Below are 23,066 nucleotides of genomic sequence, written 5' to 3'. Positions count from 1 at the left end.
TGACTAAATTCAGTTTATTTCTGTATGAATATATAATTGATTAATAATAAAACTAAAAGAAATTTTATACTAAAATTATTATAATTATTTTAATTATTCGGTATCACTGCCAGCGCCTGAGGTTTTTATTAATTTCTTTTCTAAGTTTATTTGTTCTTGTAATTCACTTAAACTTAATTTTGTATAAATTGACTTAGAATTTTTTAATTTTTTTGATTTACATACTCTATAATAAACATTACACAATATAAATAATAAGGCAAACAAAAAAATAATTACTAATGCAATTAACATAATTATATAGGTCCTATAAAACCATTTGGTATTATGTATTTTATATGCCACTAATGCTGGATAACAATAACTTTCTGTTGCTGTTATATTCGTTAACACACTATCCTCATGGCATAATGTACATTCGAAATCATTTGGTCCACGACACGTTAAACAAGAATAATGGCACTCTTCACATACACGTTCTATACCAATTGTGGATTCTTCCATTAATTCTGTGGGTGTTGTTTGATTCTTTAATATTGTAAAATATCCTCTTGGACATGGAATTATACATATTCCATAATAAAGAACATAACCATCAAGGCAATCTGAAACATATTGATTTTTAAAACTATTATTTAAAATTTTTACAATTCTAAAAAAATGTCTAAAAATAGTGATTAATGGGATGGATTATATAGAATAAATCGTGCATATCAAATCTAACTGCGTAAAAAAAAAACTATTGAATTCGTTCAGGCTTGGTTCTAAAGTTTTGTGATTTTTTGTTTATTTTGCTTCGCCAATTACATTTCGAATTTTAAGCTTTACGCATGGCTTTATTATTTTCAATTTGAAATGATCCAAACGATGTTGAACTAAGCCACTCACGTTTGCGTAAATGCTGTTTTACTATCGTAGTAAATGTTTACGTAGGTTTAAAGTCTATTTAACAATTAAAATCATATGTAGCTTTGTCGGATGACGGATGTAGGATGTGAGCGCAATATGCCCATTCTCGAACTAACGTTAAATCGTGTGGTCTTTATTGCGCATGTGCTCGACATCTCACATACGACTTTAATTGAAGAATATAAACAGTTTAGTTAAAAACCGCAAAGAACGAGGCCTAGTTTACCGAGTTATTGACTTCCTTCTTCGTTAAAGAAAGCGAAATTGAAAATATTTGCTGATCACACTTTCACTTTCTTTCAAGAGGACAGACTTTCAATACACAATCGATTCTTTATATCTGCGAATGGCTTAAATCCCATAAACTAAAAAATGCTTGCCACAGGTTAACCAATATTCTTTATAATTGACTAATTTTTATGAAGGTACATTTTTGTATCAATTCCTAACCTTCAAGAGTGGCTTAATCTTATTAAATCAAGTATTCTCAAAACAATAAAAAAATAATGCAGAATTGTAATAAATTTAAACAACTCTTCTTCAGTGTTCGTAGTTGATGATAGCGAGATCCATCCACTCTTGAAAGTTAGAATTCGACTGGAAGCTAAAAATATATTACGAAAAATACTAAGGGCTACATTTAAGAATTAAAAAAAATGCTCAAAATTTAAGAAAAAAATAAAATTAAAAATATTCGTATTATTTTGTATGAAAATAAAATTATTAAAAACAAAAATATATATACATAAAGCACTAGGATATCTTGGACTTAATTTAAATTCCTAATACTTAAAATAATTATGTTTATATTATTAGTAAATGGCGAAAATTTTTTAAGAAAACAGTTTTTGGTACTACAAAAAACATGCATTAGCATTATATATATAAATAAAATTCCCATTTTATTTACGATTTAGTTAAATAAGATTAAAAATAAAAATTTAGAAGCACTCACCAGTCACCACTGTGAAGTGAGATGCAAGCGTAGTTTCAAGACCAAGATATCCTGGCAGCGGCTTCTTCTTTTATCATCAACATAGAACTGAGCTTAATTTATCGTTTTCAAGGAATACAATTTATGTTTTAATAATGCGTATCTGTATCTTCCTGTTTTTATATGCTATGTATTTATCAATCGATTAGTATCGCTTGAAGTGTACTATTTCTAACTGTGAATATTGATGAATAATTATAAAAAAATAATATAAAAATTATTAAAACAAATAAATGTTTAATAATGGAAGCTAAAAGCAATGTTGAAGAAGAAAATTCAAAACAGTTGAAGAAAATGATATGAATTTAGGTACCTAAAAAAATATTAATGAATTTTGGCTATTTCTCCATTTTTGAGATAAATTGTATAATTGTTTACAATCATTTGTTATTACTAAATTGCTCAAATAAAACAAAAACCAAATCGTAGATATGTATCACGAATATCAAAAAGTCACCAGATTGGATTAGTTAATTATAAAAAAATTTTATATAACTTTACTGATCGCTAATAAAGATGACGTAATGATAATTGAAATACTTATCCATCTTATATTCATTATATGTTATCTTGAGTTTAAAAATTAGAGCAACCTAGAATTGAATGATTTAAGGTATATTGCAAACTACTGTATCGCCATCTGTGAGTGAATTAAACAAGCTGCCAGTGATATTAGTCGGCAATGTAGGTTAAAAGAAATGTTTATGTATGGATAGAAACATTTATGTGAATGTGTGGGTAAAAATAAATATGTATAAATATAAATACTTTCTTGAATGTTTTTTTAATATATTTTAACTTTCAACTAGCTTTAAAAAATTCCCAAACGCGTGAAGTAGAATTTAAAAAAAAAGCAAAATAGTTTACTTTCAAAATTATTCCATTAGGCTCTGTAAGAGTATCAAGTAAATAACTATTTCCACATTTATTTGCAGGAAATCCAAAAGCGAGAAAATTCTTTCTTGTGACATACGGCTTTATTAAATAAAAATCTACCATTCTTTAAAATGTGGTCGAAAATTGATACAATTTATTTCTAATGCAATATACCTTAAAATTTATATACTTGGCAATTCATTCAATGCGAAGTCCAATTAGCTTCCACTTCAGAAAAGTATTATGTCCAAAACCGACATAGAAAAAGAGAAATTATACAAAAAAAAAAAAAAAAAAAAATGTAAATACGCTTCAACACATTTATCAGTTATAAAAAATCAAATGTCAAAGGTCAAATAAACTAATTTGTGTTTTTTTAGTCAATTTGTGTTATAAAAAATGGAGATATAGCAAAATTAAATTATTAGATTATGTTATGAACAAAAAATACTTGGATGTTATAAAATTATCATATCTTATAGTGTAGTTAATGATTAGATCATGTAAATATAAGAAAATGACGCAAGAGTTTTGTATTATTCTCGTATCATTTCAATGTCAAAAATTATTATTGTCATCAACGATCCCATTATGTTTTTTTTTAAAACAATTTTTCCTTATTTTCATTGGATAAAAGAGAGCAGTAATATAATTAATTTAATTAATATAATTAAACAAATATTATCAAATGTATTGGCCATGATTATTTTTAAAAGCAACTTAAAATTATTTAAGTCTAAAATTTACGCTAAAGAGTTAACAAAAATTATTGTAGTAAGCCAAATATTTGTAACGATTACAAAAATGAATATTTGGACAGTGATTGTCCCATCAGTGGTAGAGCTTCAAGCTTATGTCATTATAAGTGCGAATATCAATAAATTTTTTAATAAACCGTTTTTGACCGTTTATTAAAATAAAAATTATTATAAACTTTTATTGATAGTCCCTCTTATAATGATATCAAAATTTTAGGATTCTATCAATACCTACTTGGTTTCTACCAAGAGTTAATTGAAATTTTTACATAACTCAAGCGAAAATATTTAATGTTTATAATTATTAACTACACAGCCAGTACAATGGCAATATTTTTCCAGATTCGTTTTTTTGAAGCACATACAAAATGTTTTTAGTTAAACGCACTTTAAGATTACCTCGAAATTTTAGCTTAAACAAAAATTTTTATCATTTTGTAATTTTAAAAAATTCTTGAGTAACCTTTAAAAATATTTTAAGAAGGCTTAATTTTTTAGAGGACTTTTAAAAAAAAAAAAATCGGAAAAAAATATAGCCATCCTACTTATTATAAATATGTATAATTAATTTAGAAATTATAAAAAATATAAAAGACTGAGAAACCATTAAACAATATATATTTAGTGAATGAACACTGACAATAAAAATATTAGCACATTATACAGCTTAATACAATATTTTAATTATTAATATCAATAAAATACAACAACCACATTATTTTACAATTTAATTTTTTTACATGTATTTTTTTTTTAATTAATTGATTTATTTTATTTTTATTTCTACAAAAATTTCATATGATGTATTTTTAATCTCATACAGAAAAACATTAAATTTTTCGTTTTCAGATTTTATATTTTTGATATACTTGATACAGGCCAAGATTAACGACATTGTTCAAATTGCTTAAACTTTTGTTTCTGGGTCTTTGTAGAGTTTTACAAAAAGGAATTTCTGAATTGAAGAGAGATAGATGATAATATTACGAAAAATAGAAAACTTATTTTGAAGTTGAGTTAAAATTAAAGCTTGAAGTTTTTCAATAGTAGTTCTTACCATAGACAATAGTATAATATAAATATTTATTATCTATGGTTCTTACTCAGTATAGATGGACCGAGTAAGTGCATACAGAGTCATAAAAAGTATTAGTTGCATGATTAGCGGATGCATCTAATTGAATTTGAAAAAAAATATGTTTAGTTGATGTTGGTGCGTGAAAGATGAACATCAAAAAGACAAAAATACACATTATTGTTACAAATACCATGATAAAATTGTTTACAAATATTCATTGTTTACAAATCGATAAGACCAAGACACGTTACACGTTATACACCAATAAATTCAATAGCAAATGATAGATCAACCAATATTTTTTGTATCTGCATACGCACTTACGCCCCATTTTGTATATCTAATAAGATTTGTGAATCTCTGCATGATTAACATGAATTTTTTATCTTCTAAAATCGAATTAGAAAATAAGTTATTCTTGCCCATGTGAACTACATATAATCTTTGGAAGTAGGTTCTTTCTCATCTAATTAGAATGACCTAGAAAATGTTAATGTTTTTGAGTATGAAAATTAATACAATTATCGATTAAACGAATAAAAAAAACAAAAATAAACATTAACAAAGATATCTTTCTGAATAATACCAAGAAAACATCTTTTGATCAATGTCTTATTCTAAAATTTTATTTATTTATCCAATTTATTTTTTTTTTTAGTAAATCAGTTCACTTTTAATTTATTTTAAATTTATTTATTTATTTATTTTTTTTTTTTTGTAACACTTTTATTAAAGGATATTATAATTATGAGTACTGATCTTAAAAATAGGCACATTGTGTCACAAATAATTTCGTTTTTTTTTATTATAAAAATTTTTTTTTTGATAAAGTCAATCGTACCTTAGTATATATTTCCTAAAAGAAGAATGTTACAAAATAGCTACATAGAAAATTAAAGTATAGCAATATACCCGCGTCTGGGTACACATATAACAGTTGATATTTGTATACATTTGATATAGAATTTTTGAGGTGTACTTGATACATTCGGTATCTGTTTAAAATACAACTTTGGAGGTTTAATCTGGAAGCCGCTATATTCAATATTAACCTTTTGTTGCACTGGTTTTCGAAACATCGAAAGGAAAATAATTAAGAACAATTATTTATTTTCGATATATCGAAAATTATTTCAGATATCGAAAAATTTTCAGAGTAAACTACCCCCCCCCCGTAAAATTTTCAGAATTGATTTAGACGTAGTCCAACTTCATATAAAAAAAAATCAAGCCTTTTTTCCAAAATTGTCATGGCGCTCGTCCATTCTTAAAGCTAAAAAAATTACAAGAACCATTTCTGTTTCGAAAATGGCATCAGCATTCTCTAAATTATTGTAACAAAGCATAAGTTTGATGAGATTGGTGTCTTCGAACAAAAACTTTCAATAAATAAGTATGGCATAAGAGCGCTGATAATTTCTATAGGTACACCTAAGTACATCGATTAGATAAGATAATTTAAGAAAGTTCTCAAATTGATATTATCCGAGAAAAAATCTTACTAAGTACGTATTAACAGTTTGATTAGATTGTGAACGAGACAATAAGTAAATTAGTAAGAATTAAGCGCGTAGATACACCAATAATACAAATTTTATCGAGTTTTATAAATTTTAAATTATAATTTGGTTAAAAAAATCATGGTTAAACTTTTCTAAAATTGGCAAAGTTTATCAAAAATGTATACTAAATATCAACTTCTCCATTGATTTTTTTAAATATAAAAAATGTTTTATCATTTTATTTAAACCATAAAAACAATCACAATATTCATTTATTGACTTAAATTAAAAACCATTAAAATGAAATAATTTAAGGAACCATGCAAAAATTGATTTTATATTAAAATAAATAACTATAATATAGAATATACATTACTTATATATATATTTATATATATTATGTAAATAAAATCTATTGTAAAAATTAAAAATCATTTTTTTAACGGTAACTATTTCACTTTTATATTTACTTGTAAAAATTAAAAAAAGTGTGATTATTATAGGGATGCTTATTTATTAGTAATTTGAGATTAATCTTGTAGCACGCACAATTTTAATAAAAAATTTAGCTTGAATAAAATATTAAGTTATGAAGACGGATTTTTATCCCAAAATTTACCCGCTTCGTTGGGCAACTTCAATTTTAAATATAAATATTATTGTGTTATAACCTTCACTTCATATGCTATCACTTATCCTCCTTTTGTTCACAATTTCGTCGGCATCACATTAATCTCTAAAATTATCAGTGTTTCTCTACTATATTATGCATGTATTATACATAAAAACCTTCCTATTGATTTGCGTAGTTTTAAAGATCTAAGCATTCGGAGGGACATAGGGGCAGACAGCGGGAAAACCCCCGAATAAACCAAAACCAAAAACCCAAATATTCAAAAACCCATGAAAAACAAGTTTGGAATCATTTTGATCACCAGTAACCGAATTGTGAATTTAGTATATTTACGGTTAATTTAAAGGATATGCAATTATAAAATACATATTATTTATACAAATTGAATATTTTAATTTCTTACAAATCAATTTAGATCACAAAATTTCCTGACGCTCTAACGAATCGAATGCCGAAAATCGCATTCTAATCCGACTTACTGTTCAAATTTTTCGAACTTTTTTGCTTCATTTCCGCGACTAATTATAGATAAGAGCTGCAAACTTCATTCGTTTGTTTCTGCGACTAATTATAACGATTATTTGGTATTACTGAGAAAGTTGAATAAGTTTTAATAAGTGTTGAAATTCAAAAAATTAGGTAAAAAGATAAAAGCCATGCATGCTGCCAAGTATCATCAAAATTACTAATAAATACTTATTGTTTGGAATCATTTTGATTCTATTTAATGCTTTGGAGTTAAAACAGACACTAAGATTATTTATCTCTCATTTAAATAAAAAAAATTTATTTAGCTAACAAAGAAACAAAATCAATGACATAATTTCTTTTGTTTCGAAACTAAAAGCTTGTTTTACATTATCGAATAAATTTTTGGGAAAAATATGATTTAGTTTTTTAAGTATTTTGATAATGTAAACAAATTTTGTTGTTAGTAAGTACATTTACTGTAATTAATGTCTATACGAAATTCTTTTATCCGTTCTATCACAGAAGGTGTATAAATCGTTCATAAAAGCTTCTTTCTGATGTATAATTTTTTTAATGTATATATGAAACAAACCATAACTTTCAGAAAATGCTGCTTAATTAAAATGGAAAAAAACCTTTTAAACGATTTAGATATTTTGAAAATTACGTAATTCGATTTAAAACAAAGAAATAATTCGTATAAACTTAAAAAAATATATTTACAAATAAAATAAATTTAGCTATAAAAAATTATTTTTTCTATATTTGTGCACTGTGATGCAAAAGGAACTAGTAAAAATTTAACTGAAATCATTTAAAACAATTATTACACTTTTAAATATCATTCTTAAAAGAAAAATCTGGCAATTTTTATTACGATGATCTGTTCAATTAAAAATTTTTTGATAATTTTCTACAGGGATATTTTACAGTTAAGCGAATTTTTCTGATAGCGTAGAGCGTTTTCGAAAGGTAAAATGAAAGTCTCTTCCAACAGTCGCATCAGTTTTATTATTATGGAAGATATTTCACAGATAAGTTATCTCTTCGGTCATACAGTATTAAGGGAATTATTTTTTTCTAATCAAAAAATGTATCCAGACTTTTGTTAGAAAATAATCTATTTAAAAATTACTTTCAAAACGTCCAAAATTTTCGAATCATAATCATTTTGATGGTAATAAAAAGGACTCAGAGCAAGGACTATCAGAGCTCTTTAGGAACTCGTGTTTATTTTCAATTCCTAATTATATTGAAAAGACTTTGGAAATATTTAAGATGAAAACAAAATGATAATTATTACGAAACAGAAGGTCAAACGATCATTCTAGACGTATCAAATTCTTATGATATTTGAAAGGAAGATTTTGTGTGACTTTTAAACGAATGATATTTTTAAGTGTAAAGACAATTTTTTATAATGAAACCTAAACATTGGATCTAAGTTTTCAGTAAAGATTCATAAACGACACAAGAAAAATTATAATAGATAGGAAAATTTTAAATCTATACAACAACTTTAGCTTTACAAACAATTCCAATAAATCCGCCTGTGTCGTGTGAATACTAAAACGAGAGCTAAAAATTCTAATAAAAATTATAATCGAATAGTTTAATATATAAACTATAGTTTAAAAGCACCTTGAGCTAACATAATAACATTCTAAAATTAAAAAAATTCAATTTTTTAAAATTTTTTAATCAGGTTCAATGAGATTAAACCAAATCAACAAAATTATACTAACTGTGAAAAGAATATTTGATGATTCATGATTTCTTTTAATCCGAAGTCTTGCATCTATAACTTTGTAAATAAAGTATACGTTTGATGCTTCAGGTTTATCAAATATCTTAAAGTTTTAATTTAAAAAAAAAATTAAAAAATAAATTTTGTCTATGTAAATCAACGCTCGTGGAAAAAAATACATTTACTCTATTTTTTATTAAGTTAAAAATTTCAATTTCAATAAAACTAAAAAATAATTAAGAGGGATTTAATTATTATTCTCTATAAGGACGGAATTTTTAAGCACTAGGTTTTTAAGCATTTAAAAAAAATCCGAATTATAGTAATTTAGGCCCCGATAAAATAAAATAAATATTTTTTTTTGAATAGAGAAAATGTATATTTAAAAAAAAAAAAAAAAAAATGAAAATGAAAAATAATTAATAAATATTGCCATTAATTTTACAAATAAAAATATTTATTATTGAATAATTTATATTATGCAAATTATACCTTGATATTTAAAGAATTTGTGCAAAATATTTTTTATAAAAATAATTCTAAAAAAAAGATCATTAAATCTTACTATATTGAAAGTAAAAATATATCCAGGCTAGTTAAAAAGATTTTTTTTAAATCACATTAAAATTATGGGATCAGTCAACAGACATTGTATTATCACCCCCTTATACTTGTGTTAGCCAAATTATCATCAGCTAAAAATTTGTACTAACATAGGCCATTTCCATCTAAAAATCCCATATGAAATAGTGTAAAATTTTCCTTGATTAAAAGAAATTTTCTGCGATATATAGTTTATAAATGATGCTACTAATATTTTGAATTTGATGAAATTTTGAAAAAAAATTAACTAGCTTACTTCTAAAGGATATAATGAGTTTTAAGCGAGACCTAGGCGGAAACTGGACGACTCATATCTAAATTTAAATTAATTTTTAAAAGATTTAATTTCCATTTAAGCCATTTTTTTATAGAACGAATAGGATAAACCGAGCTTGCCGATCAGTTCAAAAATTTCTGAGAAAATTTCCGGTTTTATTCGAATATAATTTTGAATCCTATATACAATGGCTGTACGCGTATATCAATAACGTAAAACAAAAGGAAAATCAATTTATTTAAAAACAAAATATTAACACAAAATTGATTTTTTTTATAAAACATAAAAAATTAGGAACAACAAATTAAAACCTAATCTATATCTGTCAATTAAAACGACATTTAGGTAAAACATCTAGGTGTAATTAGTTATCTTGATGTCAAAAACACAGCATAAAAAATTTCTTTACAAAAATTCATGGCAGTGCTTTTCGTCCACTAATCTTATTAATTCATTAAGCATGTATATTTTAAATAATATGTAAAAGGGTGTGAAATTGTATTTTAATTACGACTTTATCATCAGTAAATCAAACTTCTAATTGATAAGATAATTTAAATTCAATAGATTTTTTGCCTTTTTACTTAATTACTCAATAAATTATTACGAGGGTTTCAAGGAGACCATTCATGAATTCTTGAGAAATTGAGCCAAATGTAGTTTCTACTAAGTGAATCAATTATCGAGTATCCGGTAAAAAAAGGAGACAAAGATGAGACTGTAACATTTTAAATTTGATGAAATGAAATATAGAATAAAATAAGAATTATAACCGATCTTATATTTTTATCTCTCTCAATTTTTACCTTCAATAAGAATTCAGAAGTACTACCACTCTTGGATAATGCCTACCCATCTTCGAGACCGTTCCCATAACCTATTATATCATAAATCATTCAAAAAGCAGCTCACAAAAAAGAATTTAATTGAGAACAAACAATTGGAGCTTTACTTAGGAACTTTGAACAGGAAACAGGTAATTTTAAGATCATTTTAATGGACTGCTGTCCATAATGTAATGTTAATTGCTAGAGTAGTGGTAAAAATATATCTGGTCCTTGATTAAAAAGGCCTCGACAACGAACATATGTTAGAAGGATAAACAAACGAGTAAGGGCAATAATTTAACCTTTGTTTAGAAAGGAAGCTGAGCACACATTATAAGAATATCGTATAAGAATGTCTGATACATTCCTACAAAAAAATTATGATGGAAACGCAAATATATTGCTCATAACATGTTAGGCTGCTAAATTTTTATAGTGTGTTTTCAAAATAATTTCCAAAAACAGAAAGTTTTGTTTTAAACCGCAATTTTCAATGATATTTTTGATCAATTACTTGAAAAAGTCGATCTATTGATTAAAAATTATAAAAATCAATACGATTTGATTTTAATGACGACATTTTAGAATTATTTTCCTAAGTGGATTTGTTTTACCCTTTTATATAATAAGAGTGTTGATTATATATATAATGTAAATTATATATCATATATTATATTTCTTTTCATAAATATAATATATAAACAAATTTTTTTTATATTAAAATGACAATGTTGTTACGCTAAATTTTGTTGATCAATTCTAGTTAAATGATTTAAAAAAATCGGTGCACTATTCAATGTACATAACCTAACATATAAATTTATATAAATAAAATAATAATAATAATAATAACTTAAAATATAATTATTTACAACTAAATTATTATTATTATTATTAATATTATTGATGTCAGATAAAAAATTATTACTAATAATTAAATTTATGATATAATTATTATTATTGCTTTTGTTGTTGAGATAATTTCTTTGATAAATTTTTGAACAAATTTTATTCGTACATAATAATGCTAATGAGGATGATAATGAGATTGATGAATGATTAAGTGGAATCACTTCAATTATTTGGACATGATGTAATAAATCATTGTCTTCGTTTTGAGTATTATTATTAATATTAGTTTCATTATCGTGTATTATTAATTGATTTGTTTGATCGTTGTATTTATTTAATAAAAAATTATATGTTAGTAGTAATTGTTTAGATATTATTTTATATAAATGTTTAGGTAAATATAAAAGTGTTAAATATATTGTATTGTAATTAATAAGGAAATATATTAATAACAGACCTAAACATATACGGCCATTACTCTTCGCGCATGCCGATGAATTGAAAACATTTTCAGTTGCGTCCTGAAGATTTACGTGACTTAGTTCTTCGCCAACCTATAAGTAGAAAAAAATACTGGAATTAATTAAAACTATTATTTTTTATGGAAAGTTTAAATTTTCGGAGATAAAATCTGTCCTTTTTTTCGGTTTTTGGTCAATTATCCAAAAAGTATTGTATGTATTAAAAATTATCTAGAATACAGTTAGTACAGTAAAAGAAATGTTACAAAAATCGGCTATTTAAGTAAAATGAAATAAACCGTCCACTTTTTGCTCAAATGTTTCTATTTGTTAATAAATAATAAATTGTTAGCAAGTGAAAACAAACAATTGACTGAGTTAATTGTTGAAATACCATGCATAGTCAGTGTTGATTTCTTTATCACATTACACATACAAACATGTGACACATACGTAAGTGATAATCAAGTATAGTACATATAAAATTTCCGCCTAATTGGCGCCCTCACGGGTAAACAATGATGTTTACGAAAAAATGTTTCAAACAAAAGTTGTTTAATTTTTGATAAGGAACATTTTTTACATTTAAACTTTTGTCTAAATCTCTAACGGTTTACAAGACCCAATTGACCTATGATGCTCATTTACGAACTTGACCTCACTTTTTACGTCCTGAGTACGCTGTAAAAATTTCAGCTCGATATCTTTTTTCGTTTTTGAGTTATCGTGCCCACAGACGGACGGACGGACGGGCGGACAACCGGAAATGGACTAATTAGGTGATTTTATGAACACCTATGACAAAATTTTTTCCTAGCATCATTATTTTTAAGCTTTACAAACTTGGGACTAAACTTAATATACTATGTATATTTCATATATACATGGTATAATAAATGAAACGGTCCATGTAAAAGTTGACTTACAAAATTAATAATAGGCAACTTGTATTACGTGCATATGAGCGTTTGTCAACTAATCGAAAACTATTTATTGTACATGTATGACAATATGTCATACAAGTCGCTTATTTATTTTCATTTTATTAACAATTTATTCTTAATTAAATTATTTTTGACTTGACTAAGTTTAAAGGGCCAAAATTACGTAGGTAGTTCTAAAATAATGAAAGGTTCAATCTTCAGCACAATATATTTTCAGGATCTTTTGAACAAAATACTTTGCATTTAAAAAGCGTGCTTCTCAATCCTTGTTACATAAAATCTAGAATAAATTTCCAATTCAAGACTTTTTCTTGCTATAGTTAAGTTATTATTACGTTATTGATAAATCTAAAGGAAAAATTGGTTGGAAACATAGTTCTTTTATAATTAAAAATTACGTAATATATTTAAATTAAACTATAGTTCGTGTCCTAGCCGAAATTAATTTTGATTTGATATGTATGTACCTGTGGTTCTTCACCACGCCATCGGTCATTTGATGAAACAACCATGCCTTGATCTAAATCATTAATTTGAATTTCACTGCTTCCACCAGGATTCTTTTCATCCCATGCTGGTTTTGTAATTCCTGCATTCGGTAAGGTTTCAGTACCATGTAAGATCAACTCCCATTCGGTTAATTTGGATATAGAACCTAAGAAATAAAATATAATTTTAATAATTTATTCTTAAAAACAAAATATAAATTAATCTACATAAAAACTTAAAATAAATAAAAAATACATAAATTTAAAGCGCGTGCAATGTTTAATAAAAAAAAAAGTGATAAAAGGTTCCCTTTTTGAAGGTATGTATGTTTTGGGTTAAATATTTTTTTTCCCTGCAACTGCGTATGTTGATGTTTGAATATTTTATGTTAAGAAAGCTATCCAGACAGCCAACATACTCTACTTACACCTTTGAAAAATATTTTTACCATTTACATCCCCCAAAAGTAGACCTTATAGTATAAATAAAACGAATAACTACAAAAATTCATCTAATACAATATAAATAATAAAACTTAAAATCACCAAACTCAAAGAAAAAAACAAAGTGCAAAAATTAAATTTCAAAATAAAAACATTTGAGTACAAAAATGTTTTGTACCATTTGTTACAACAGTGGACGTTATAGTTGACGGTAATTCACTTGTTTCAGTATTTACTTCTCGTACTTGTCCTTGAACATTTTCCGATGATTGGGGTTTAACATAATCAATAGATTTTTGTGTTTTGATATCCGTATTTGTGATCAATACCAATGATTCTTGCGTATATTTTTTACCTTTACGATGTGAACTTTGTACATCACGACTACTTTCTGAATTTTTAGGCACCAATGGTCTGTTTTCAGACATTGTAAAATATAATGATGAATCTCTTGGTGTATTCATTGTACCCGACTTTGTATATGGATACAAAGCTGGGTAAATATGTTGCACTTTAGGATATTGTTGTAAAACACTTGGTATCTTTATATAAGCAGGAGTTGTAAGTGTTTCGTAATTTTTTTGATATTTTTGATTTTTCTTTTGATTTTGTCGATTACGTGTTGATGTAGTATTTTGATTTGGATGTGAATCAGAATCAATCCCTGGTTTGTATATTTTTGGTTTTGATATACCTTTTAATAATGTATCCGATCTTTGATTCGATTTACCATTATTTTTTTGATTTTTATTCTTATTTTTTGCTTTTTTTGGATTGGTATTATATGATGGATTATTTTTATTTTTGCCTTTTGTATGTTTACTTTGAGTGATATTGTTTTGTAGGTTTATATAATTAGTATCCGGCCAAGTATACGATTTATCCGCTTTGATAATAGGCTCAACAGTACCATACAGTACGAGGGACCATTGTTGTAATGATGCTCGATCTAAATGGTTAGTACAAAAATTGGATGCGGTTAGTATAGAAAATTAAAATTAGTTATAACCTTCTAATGGTCAAATTATTTGTTATGTGACCATTATAGGGTTAAGTTTCCAAGCCAAGAGTAAAGAGCTGTTTAAGATAGTGAAAAGTAGATAACTTACTTAACGTTCTACCTTCATTATGAATTTCTAATTTCCATTCTCCAAATGGTTTTTCACCCCACGTGTGAACTGACATAAATGGCCATGATAAAAATCCTTGTCGTGAAAAATCATGGAATCGATGTTCGAGTAGTGTACTGCGCGTACCCGCTGGTGATGTTAAATTAATTTCAAGATCGCCTCGACGTAATGTTGTTAATGTAATTTTTGCTTGAACATGTTCTAAGTAATTGACACCCGGACAATTTTTTACTATTAAACTAAATTTTTTCCTACTTTTTGGAGGGATTGTTCTGAAAAGCAAAGTTTTGAAAAATAGTGTTAATCAACAAAAATTAACATGATTGCTATTTTGGGAAGTTTTACTTACGGATCTGTTATTTGAGCAGATATTTCACATTTATGTTGTTCCGGAACTGTCTTCCACGATCTAGCTACACGAACCATAGCAGATGCATCCATTAGACCATAGCCAAATGAATGACTTACATTTCGTCCAACTCCATTGACCTAACAAATAAAACTTGGTAAAAACCTTTCAAAAACTTTTGAGGTGTGTGTGTTTATGACAAATTATCAGACCAGAAAAAACTGAAATACATTTAAAGTAATTTTACCTGCCAATCATTTGCTTTTAGATTTGCGGTTTTCGCTGTCCGTACAACAATATGTTGCATATCGCGCCATGTTAAATTTGGATTTGCTTCTAATGCTAAAGCACATATTCCAGCCGCTAAAGGTGCTGAAGCAGATGTTCCAGTATGACTTGATGTGCAAGAATGATGTAGATCAGTAGTAACGACCTATACGAAAAATGATATTTATGAAATAATTTGTATAAGATCTGGATTAAGAAAAAATACGAATGTTCTAATTCCAATGTAAATAGCTGTGATGGAGTGTTTTGTTAAGGTTTTATTTTGAATAAGGTTATTTATAGATAGTATTTTACAATGATTGCGTGCTGCGTCCAGCTGAAGTGAGACATACTGATCAGAAAGATAGCACTGACACCTCATGCATCTTAAAGAAAAAAAAAGATCTTCGTATATGGGTGCTAGTATAGCCCCATTTTTAGCGAGCGCTCAATAAATAATCGGAACCGTAATCTTTACTATTAAATAATTATCTGCGTGATTATTGAATGTATCTTCTAATATGGGGTATATATTTACTTCTGATAAGTACGAAAAGTAGAGTAAGCTATCTAGGTTCGTCGTCGGTTGGGAAGGTCAATTCACGGAGTTTTTTTATTTGACTATTAGCTATTGTAAGATTTTTTTGTTTATTTATTTGCATTAGTGGAAATATTTTTTAACCTTTTTCGTACCGTGTTTGGTTGTGACGTGATATAAAGAGACAACGCCGATTGTCGAAAAAAACAGATTTTTTGGGTAGTCAAAGTTGGCCCACCAGTTCTAAAAAAATCTGAGCCAATCTTACTTTAATATACATTTATTATTTATGGTCCTAAGTACGAAATGAAACTAATGTGAAATATAATCGGTGGATGTCATATAGGTCGTAAAGGACAGTGAGAGCAAGGTCGCAAAATCTTACATGAAATAACAGGATTATGGGGGATTCTGATTAATAAAAAATATCATTTCCATTCATTTTGGCATATATTTCGTGGGTTGGCCTTGCAAGATAACGATGCGATGTCCAAGATAGCAAGGACCAACTTTGATTAGCACGAAAATTTCCCTTAACAACAGGTCTTTACAATAATGCGTTCGGATAACCTAAATGTTAGGTACAAAGTTCGGTCAACCCCGACGACCTGCTCATGTATTAAATTTAAAAAATTGTTTTAAATTTTATATATTTTCTAAAATAAATAAACTAAAGCAGTCATGTGAACTGAAGTAAATCAATTATTTTTTGACATTCTTATCGTAAAAATTTTGTATATAAATTTAGATATAAAACTTCGTACACAATTCTAATGTGTATATAAAATTCAATATAAATTATCTTCCTTTTGTAACATAAAATGACTTTTATGTAGAACGAATTAAATTTTTTTATGTATCCGATTTTTTTTATTAATCCTCCAAAACACTCTGAATGATTGCCTGTAAGTATTTCGATTCAAAGTATGAATATTTTCTGATGGATGTGTTTGCTCTCATATTTCAATATCAACAATAGCTCACAAGACTAAGCAAGCAAAATATATAATATTAATTTAGACAAAAAATTGATTATATTATTTTAAACTTTTAAAACTACAAATGATAGATAAATCTCATAAATTAAACGTTAGGAAAATCGACAAATAAAAAATCTTTTTTCTAAACTTATTTCGTCAATTCACCCATTACCTAATTATAAGCAAATTTGCCTGTAAAAGTATGTTAACAGAAGCATATGGAAGTTAACTTAATTTATTATTTAAGTTATACGTTCGAACGATTGTTACCATATCTTGATATGAATATCTGATGATATCAAGAAAAAAGTCAAATCTGGGTGGGAAATTTCGAAGCGTTTTACTTTTATTTAGCTGCATCTTTTTCTACAAAATTTGCATTCCTTCATTATGGTACGTACAAGAATTAAATATAAAATTTTCTTTCGTGTTAAAGAAAAATTGTTACGAACTATGACAAAATGGGAATAATAAACCTTTGTGTAATTATTTATGTTTTTTTTGCTTTGTGTACAATTTTCTTATTCGTGACATTAAAAGTTTTAATAATTTTTAAAGATACTATGGTGTCGTGTTGTATTGTATGACTAACAGAATTTAGATTTTGTATTAAGATTTTTAAATGGATAAACTTTAATATAACAAAGTTTAATACTGTTTTTAATCGACTTCAAACAAAGAGGAGGAATTTTATTAAAACATATTTTACTTACATACACCTGCATAATATAATATGATTTGAGCAAAAATTTAACGATTTGGGACAAACGTTCACAAATAGTGTACTTTCGGTAGTGAAAAATAAATTATCAAATTTGATAAAAATTAAAATTTATGTAGAAATATACTAAAATATTCTGAATCATAAAAGTGCATTATTGTTTTATTATATTAAAATTAAAAGTAGTAATTTTTAATCTGTATATCACGTGACCTAAAAGACGAGCTGCCATGATGTGACATCATAATATGCATTATAATTAATATGCATTACTAATTTGTTGTTACCAATAATACGTCACCAAAATGGCCGACAGCTTTTTTACGAGAAGAATAAAAAACGTTTAAAATTTAATTTAATTTTATGGCAAGAAAGCGTGTTTATTTTGTCGAATTATATTTTTTTGTGGCTTTTTATTAGGAAAATCAACATTTTGGAGTACTATTTCAAACATAGTAGAATACCTTATTCCAGGAATGTGCCGCGGCCGAAATTTGAGGAAGCCTAATGATAGAAAAATCTATACTTTTGAGACTTTTTAAAGAAAACTAAAACAGTTTAAAGCAAGTTCAAAATACAATTTAATAAAAATGGATATTTTTGTATTTGTAATAGAAATTTGTAAAATACGTTTCATTTCAACATTCCTTTTAAAAGCGATGAAACCATAGATAGATGCGATATTACTTTAACAGATCACCTGCTTTGTTTATAAATAAATTGTCTCCATACATCACGTGCAAATAAACAAATACAAAAATTTTAATATTAATTTTAAAAAGAATTTGATGGTTTTGGTTTTAAGCTGACCGGCGCAAATGGAAATAGGGATGATAATATGATTATCGCCAAACTAGCTGATACAATAATTATAGATGGGTTCAATGAGTACGACCAAATTGACAATCTACAAACACGCATGAAATGCAACTAATGAGTCTTTGGAAATATGTAAAAATATTTGAAAGGCTTAAATTGATATTTAACAAGTGAAAAAAAACAGTTGACTGAGTTAATTGTTGAAATACCATGTATAGACAGTGTTGCTTACGCAACCGATTGCTTTTTTTACGTCATATAAGTAAAGAAAGATAGCCACGCTTACACACAAACTAATAAGAGTATCTTTCTTCTCACTTCCTCAGTGGGTATAGTATATGCTATAAACAAACAAACACATACATAATATATGTTACGTATAAATTTAAAATATTTACAAACAGTGGTGTTTACGAAAAAATGTTTCAAACAGTCGGACAGACAGACAGCCAGAAATGGACCAATTAAGTGAATTAACATCTATACCAAAATTTTATTCGTGCTAACAATATTTTTAGGTGTTACAAACTTGGGACTAAAGACATAACTTGATAAATTTCATATATACATGGCCCACAAAGGTGAATGATAAACGGTAATAATACGTTCATTTTGAAGTAAGTTGTTTATTTCGCAAAAAAGTGTTGCCTTTTTATTCATCTATTCATGGTTTGACTACATTATAAATTATATTTGAAACTTATCAGAAATTGTTTGTTTCAATCTTGAAGTTTAGTTTTTTTTTGCGACGTTTTATTCCAGTGTTTGAAACGACAGGTTTGTGTGTGAGAAAATTGAATATAAATTGTGAATGCATAACACATATACACACAGGAAAAAAGTTATTCAATCGAATTAAACAAATAAACTATGTAATCGATTTGCGTATAGCTGTTTATAATATAAATGGGAAAATAAAATTCTGTACAGTATAAATCACTTTCATACATTGACAAAAAAAAGGTCACTAGTAAATCAATCAAGTAAATGTAATATGTACATTTGTATTTAAGTCAATTTTCTTTCCTTTTTATTTGGGAAAATATTTTTCTATGTTCATTCACTGAATATGAAATTTAGTTTATCCGAATTTTTATTTTAATGATCCTTTTGACTTTGAAAATATGTAAAGTACTTAAGGAATTCCTCAATATTTTTATTTTGTTTCATCGACATCAAACAAAGCAGGGGAAGATATTTCATTTGTTCTGTGTGTTTAACGAATGTTTATTTCGCTGTCAATATTCTGGTATCTAAATCTAAGATGTTTGACTAACGTCATATCTTGAGATACCAATTTAACAAAGTGTAATTGCAATTTAACTAGGTGGTAAGTTGTTTCTAGCTCATGGATAATTTTGTATTTTATCATATTTTCTATCTAAATCGAGCAGGTTTTAAACTTTGAAGTCACAAAAATAAACACAAACAATTTTTAGAAGTGTTTTATCAATTCGATTTTGTGTTTGTTTGGTACAAATCTTAAATATGGTGGTCGAAGTGTTGTAGAAAAAATTTGCCTTTTTCTTCTCATTGCTTGTGCAGGAGACCCAGGAGGCTTGGGTTCGATTCCTGGTATCGGAACCATTTGTAGAATCCAACGGAAATAATACGGAAAAAAAAACTGAACAAATCATTTATGAAAATATTCTGCAATAATGGAGTACAAATAACAAGCGTTAAGTAATATTTGTTTACAAAGCAAAATCGCATCTATTAAATGCGAGGAATCTATTGAAGCCGCATCCAATTAAATCATACATTCGATAGAAACGCAATCGAAATGTCGTTAAAGTTGCACCAAAGAAAAATTTAAGGAGAAATATTTGATTACATACTTTTATTGCACTAAAAGTTTAAAAAAAATTTACGAAAATATCACTTATTTTCTGAGGAATTCTGGCACAAATAATGTGTATTTGATGTTTGATTTTTTATTTGACAATGTTTTGACCTCAATTGGGTCTTTTTTAAGGTTGCATAACAAAACAATCAATAAAATTATTCTGTTTTGATAGCAACAATTGTTAAATTAAAAATTAAAATTGTTTTAATTTTATTAGTTATTACAACTATCAAAATAGAATATTTTAATGGTTAATAATTTTGTTGTAGAGCCTTGAAAAAGACTCAATTGGGGTAGAAACATTGGCAAATAAAAAATCAAACACCAAATACACTTTATTTGTGTCCTGCATTTCCAAGAAAACAAAAAAAGTTATGTTTTCTCAGGATAAATTTTTTTACAAACTTTTTAGTGCGATAAAAGTATGGACTTAATTATTTTTCCTGAAATTTTTATTTAAAACTTAAAAGCCTAGGTATACATGACAGAGGCTCAGCTTTTACTGACTTGGGGAAAGAAAATGTTTACTTTTTAGTGCAATAAAAGCTTTGACTGTAATTTTTAGATAAGTTTACACAAGATTACATCCTTTAATTTGAAGGAAATAAAAAGAATGTGCATCTAGTTAGAGTACTTACATTAACCCCAAAGTTTTAAATTTAAAATTTTCAAAATATTTAAATAAGTGGTCATTCTGCTCTTGTAAGTAACATTTGTTGTATTTTATAATAACTGTGTAAGCATCATTTTTCTCATTTACAAAAAATGTAAATTACTCATTTACTTTTAAACATTAAACTATTGCAACCCTTGTACATGTATCTCACAGATAAAGGGTACTTTGTATAAATTTTTAAGTATAAAATTATAAAATTATATTTAATATGTACATAGGTACATTTTAGTTTCACTTGTAACCATAAACCTTTTTTAAATTACTCGTTATACTAATTTCGAAATTATTAAATAATGATAAAATCTAATTGAAAGTAAATATCAAAAGCAGAACTGAAAAAAATAAGCATATCTAACGAGTTAAAATTTATGGGGCACGAAAATTTGTTAGTAAAAAAATTTAGTAGGACGGCGATTCTTAATTGGTCGAATTATGTTATTGAAAGGTAGAAATGATGATCGCGGCGATATTAACATGAATTTGTTACAGGCATCATTTTTAACCTTTCTGAGATTACGCCACGATCTGCGCTACTATCATCATTTTCCGTTCAATAATTACGTAACTCAATCAATTAACGGGCGGTATAATTGAAATGAATCATTTGAAATTTCGTATCAACGTTTTTCTGGCAATTTTGCCAAAATTTGGTATTCTAAGAAGTTTAACCCGACCCACGACGGCTATGTTAGTTATATTTTTTAATTTTTTAACAAGAAATTAGTTCATACTAAAGTGGAATCTCGATAACTCGAAGTAAACAAGTAGATTGAGATACGGAGAATTTAATTGCCAAAATATCGACTTATAAAGGCGTGATCATAACGAACTACGATTTTGAAATTATTGAGTTATAGTGTATAACTACGCAGGAATATTTTAATACAATTTGAGTGACATTTTTTTCGACTTACTGAGGATTAGGACTTAAATAGGTTCGAGTAATCGAGGTTTCACTGTAATACACAAATTGGATTCAAAAAATTTTTGGAGGGTGCGATAAATTCCATGAGCACTTTTTTCAAGTAGTTTGACTTCTATCCAACTCTTGTTTATTTTTTCTAACTTCATGTACCTACACTTCTAAACTATATTTACTTGGACCTGCCACTGCGTCTATAAGGGTTAGACTTCGTTCATAGTTATTTGCTTTTTAGGTATTGAAACCATGTTAGAGCGTGCGAAATAGCTTTCCTACTCTTTGAAAGGGCATTGCACCGATCGTCTCGCTCTTGGAATCGCATTTGTTAACTAATGTCAATTATTGGAAAATTACAAAAATTAATTTATTTAATGAAATAAACGATTATAAAAATAATATTACAATAAATATAAAAAAAAAATATTACAAAAATTTGATATATTATAAATTATTTTTTTCAACCTTTGAGAGTTTTTATCTCTAGATACACGAGAGAGAAATTGAATTTTACTTTGTACTTTATTTAACGAATTGAAAAATGCTGATGGTATTGAATTATTAATTTTTCAAGTACTAATTGATTGTTCAATTAAAAAAAGGTAAAATAGGTAGGTACATATTTTTATATGCTGAGTTTAAAAAAATGTATCTTTTAATATAATGTTAAAAAATTCACCAATAACACGAAATTATTGGCTACTTTACAAATTTATCGAGTAAATGGTGATGTGGAATATTGAGGAGAGTAAGAAAAAACAAGCTTACTCGAATTGAGATACCAAATATTTTTATATATATTTCTTGTGTTCGTGTGTATGTGACTGAACTCCTCCTAGACGGCTGGACCGATTTTGATGAAATTTTTTGTGTGAGTTCAAGGGGATTCGAGGATGGTTTAGATTTACAATTTGGTCCAGTACAACTGTTTTTGAGGGCTCCGTACCAAAAAAATG

At 26.7% G+C, this 23,066-nt stretch overlaps 1 protein-coding gene across 1 annotated transcript in view; it reads right to left on the bottom strand.

The window, feature by feature from the left end:
- Positions 1–93: 93 nt before the first annotated feature.
- The window catches only part of LOC123292827 (furin-like protease 1), a 730,290-nt gene continuing 707,317 nt past the window's right edge, over positions 94–23,066 (bottom strand). The window contains exons 6-13 of the mRNA XM_044873541.1: positions 15,592–15,777; positions 15,345–15,484; positions 14,975–15,267; positions 14,044–14,814; positions 13,401–13,588; positions 11,986–12,082; positions 267–605; positions 94–116 (exon numbers count right to left, since the gene is read on the bottom strand). Coding sequence (XP_044729476.1) covers positions 94–116; positions 267–605; positions 11,986–12,082; positions 13,401–13,588; positions 14,044–14,814; positions 14,975–15,267; positions 15,345–15,484; positions 15,592–15,777 — 2,037 coding nt within the window. The remainder of the gene's footprint in view (positions 117–266; positions 606–11,985; positions 12,083–13,400; positions 13,589–14,043; positions 14,815–14,974; positions 15,268–15,344; positions 15,485–15,591; positions 15,778–23,066) is intronic.

This window comes from Chrysoperla carnea, chromosome 2 (assembly GCF_905475395.1).
Source record: "Chrysoperla carnea chromosome 2, inChrCarn1.1, whole genome shotgun sequence".
NCBI classification, from domain to species: Eukaryota; Metazoa; Arthropoda; class Insecta; order Neuroptera; family Chrysopidae; genus Chrysoperla; species Chrysoperla carnea.
This window is presented reverse-complemented; position numbering and strand designations above follow the sequence as displayed.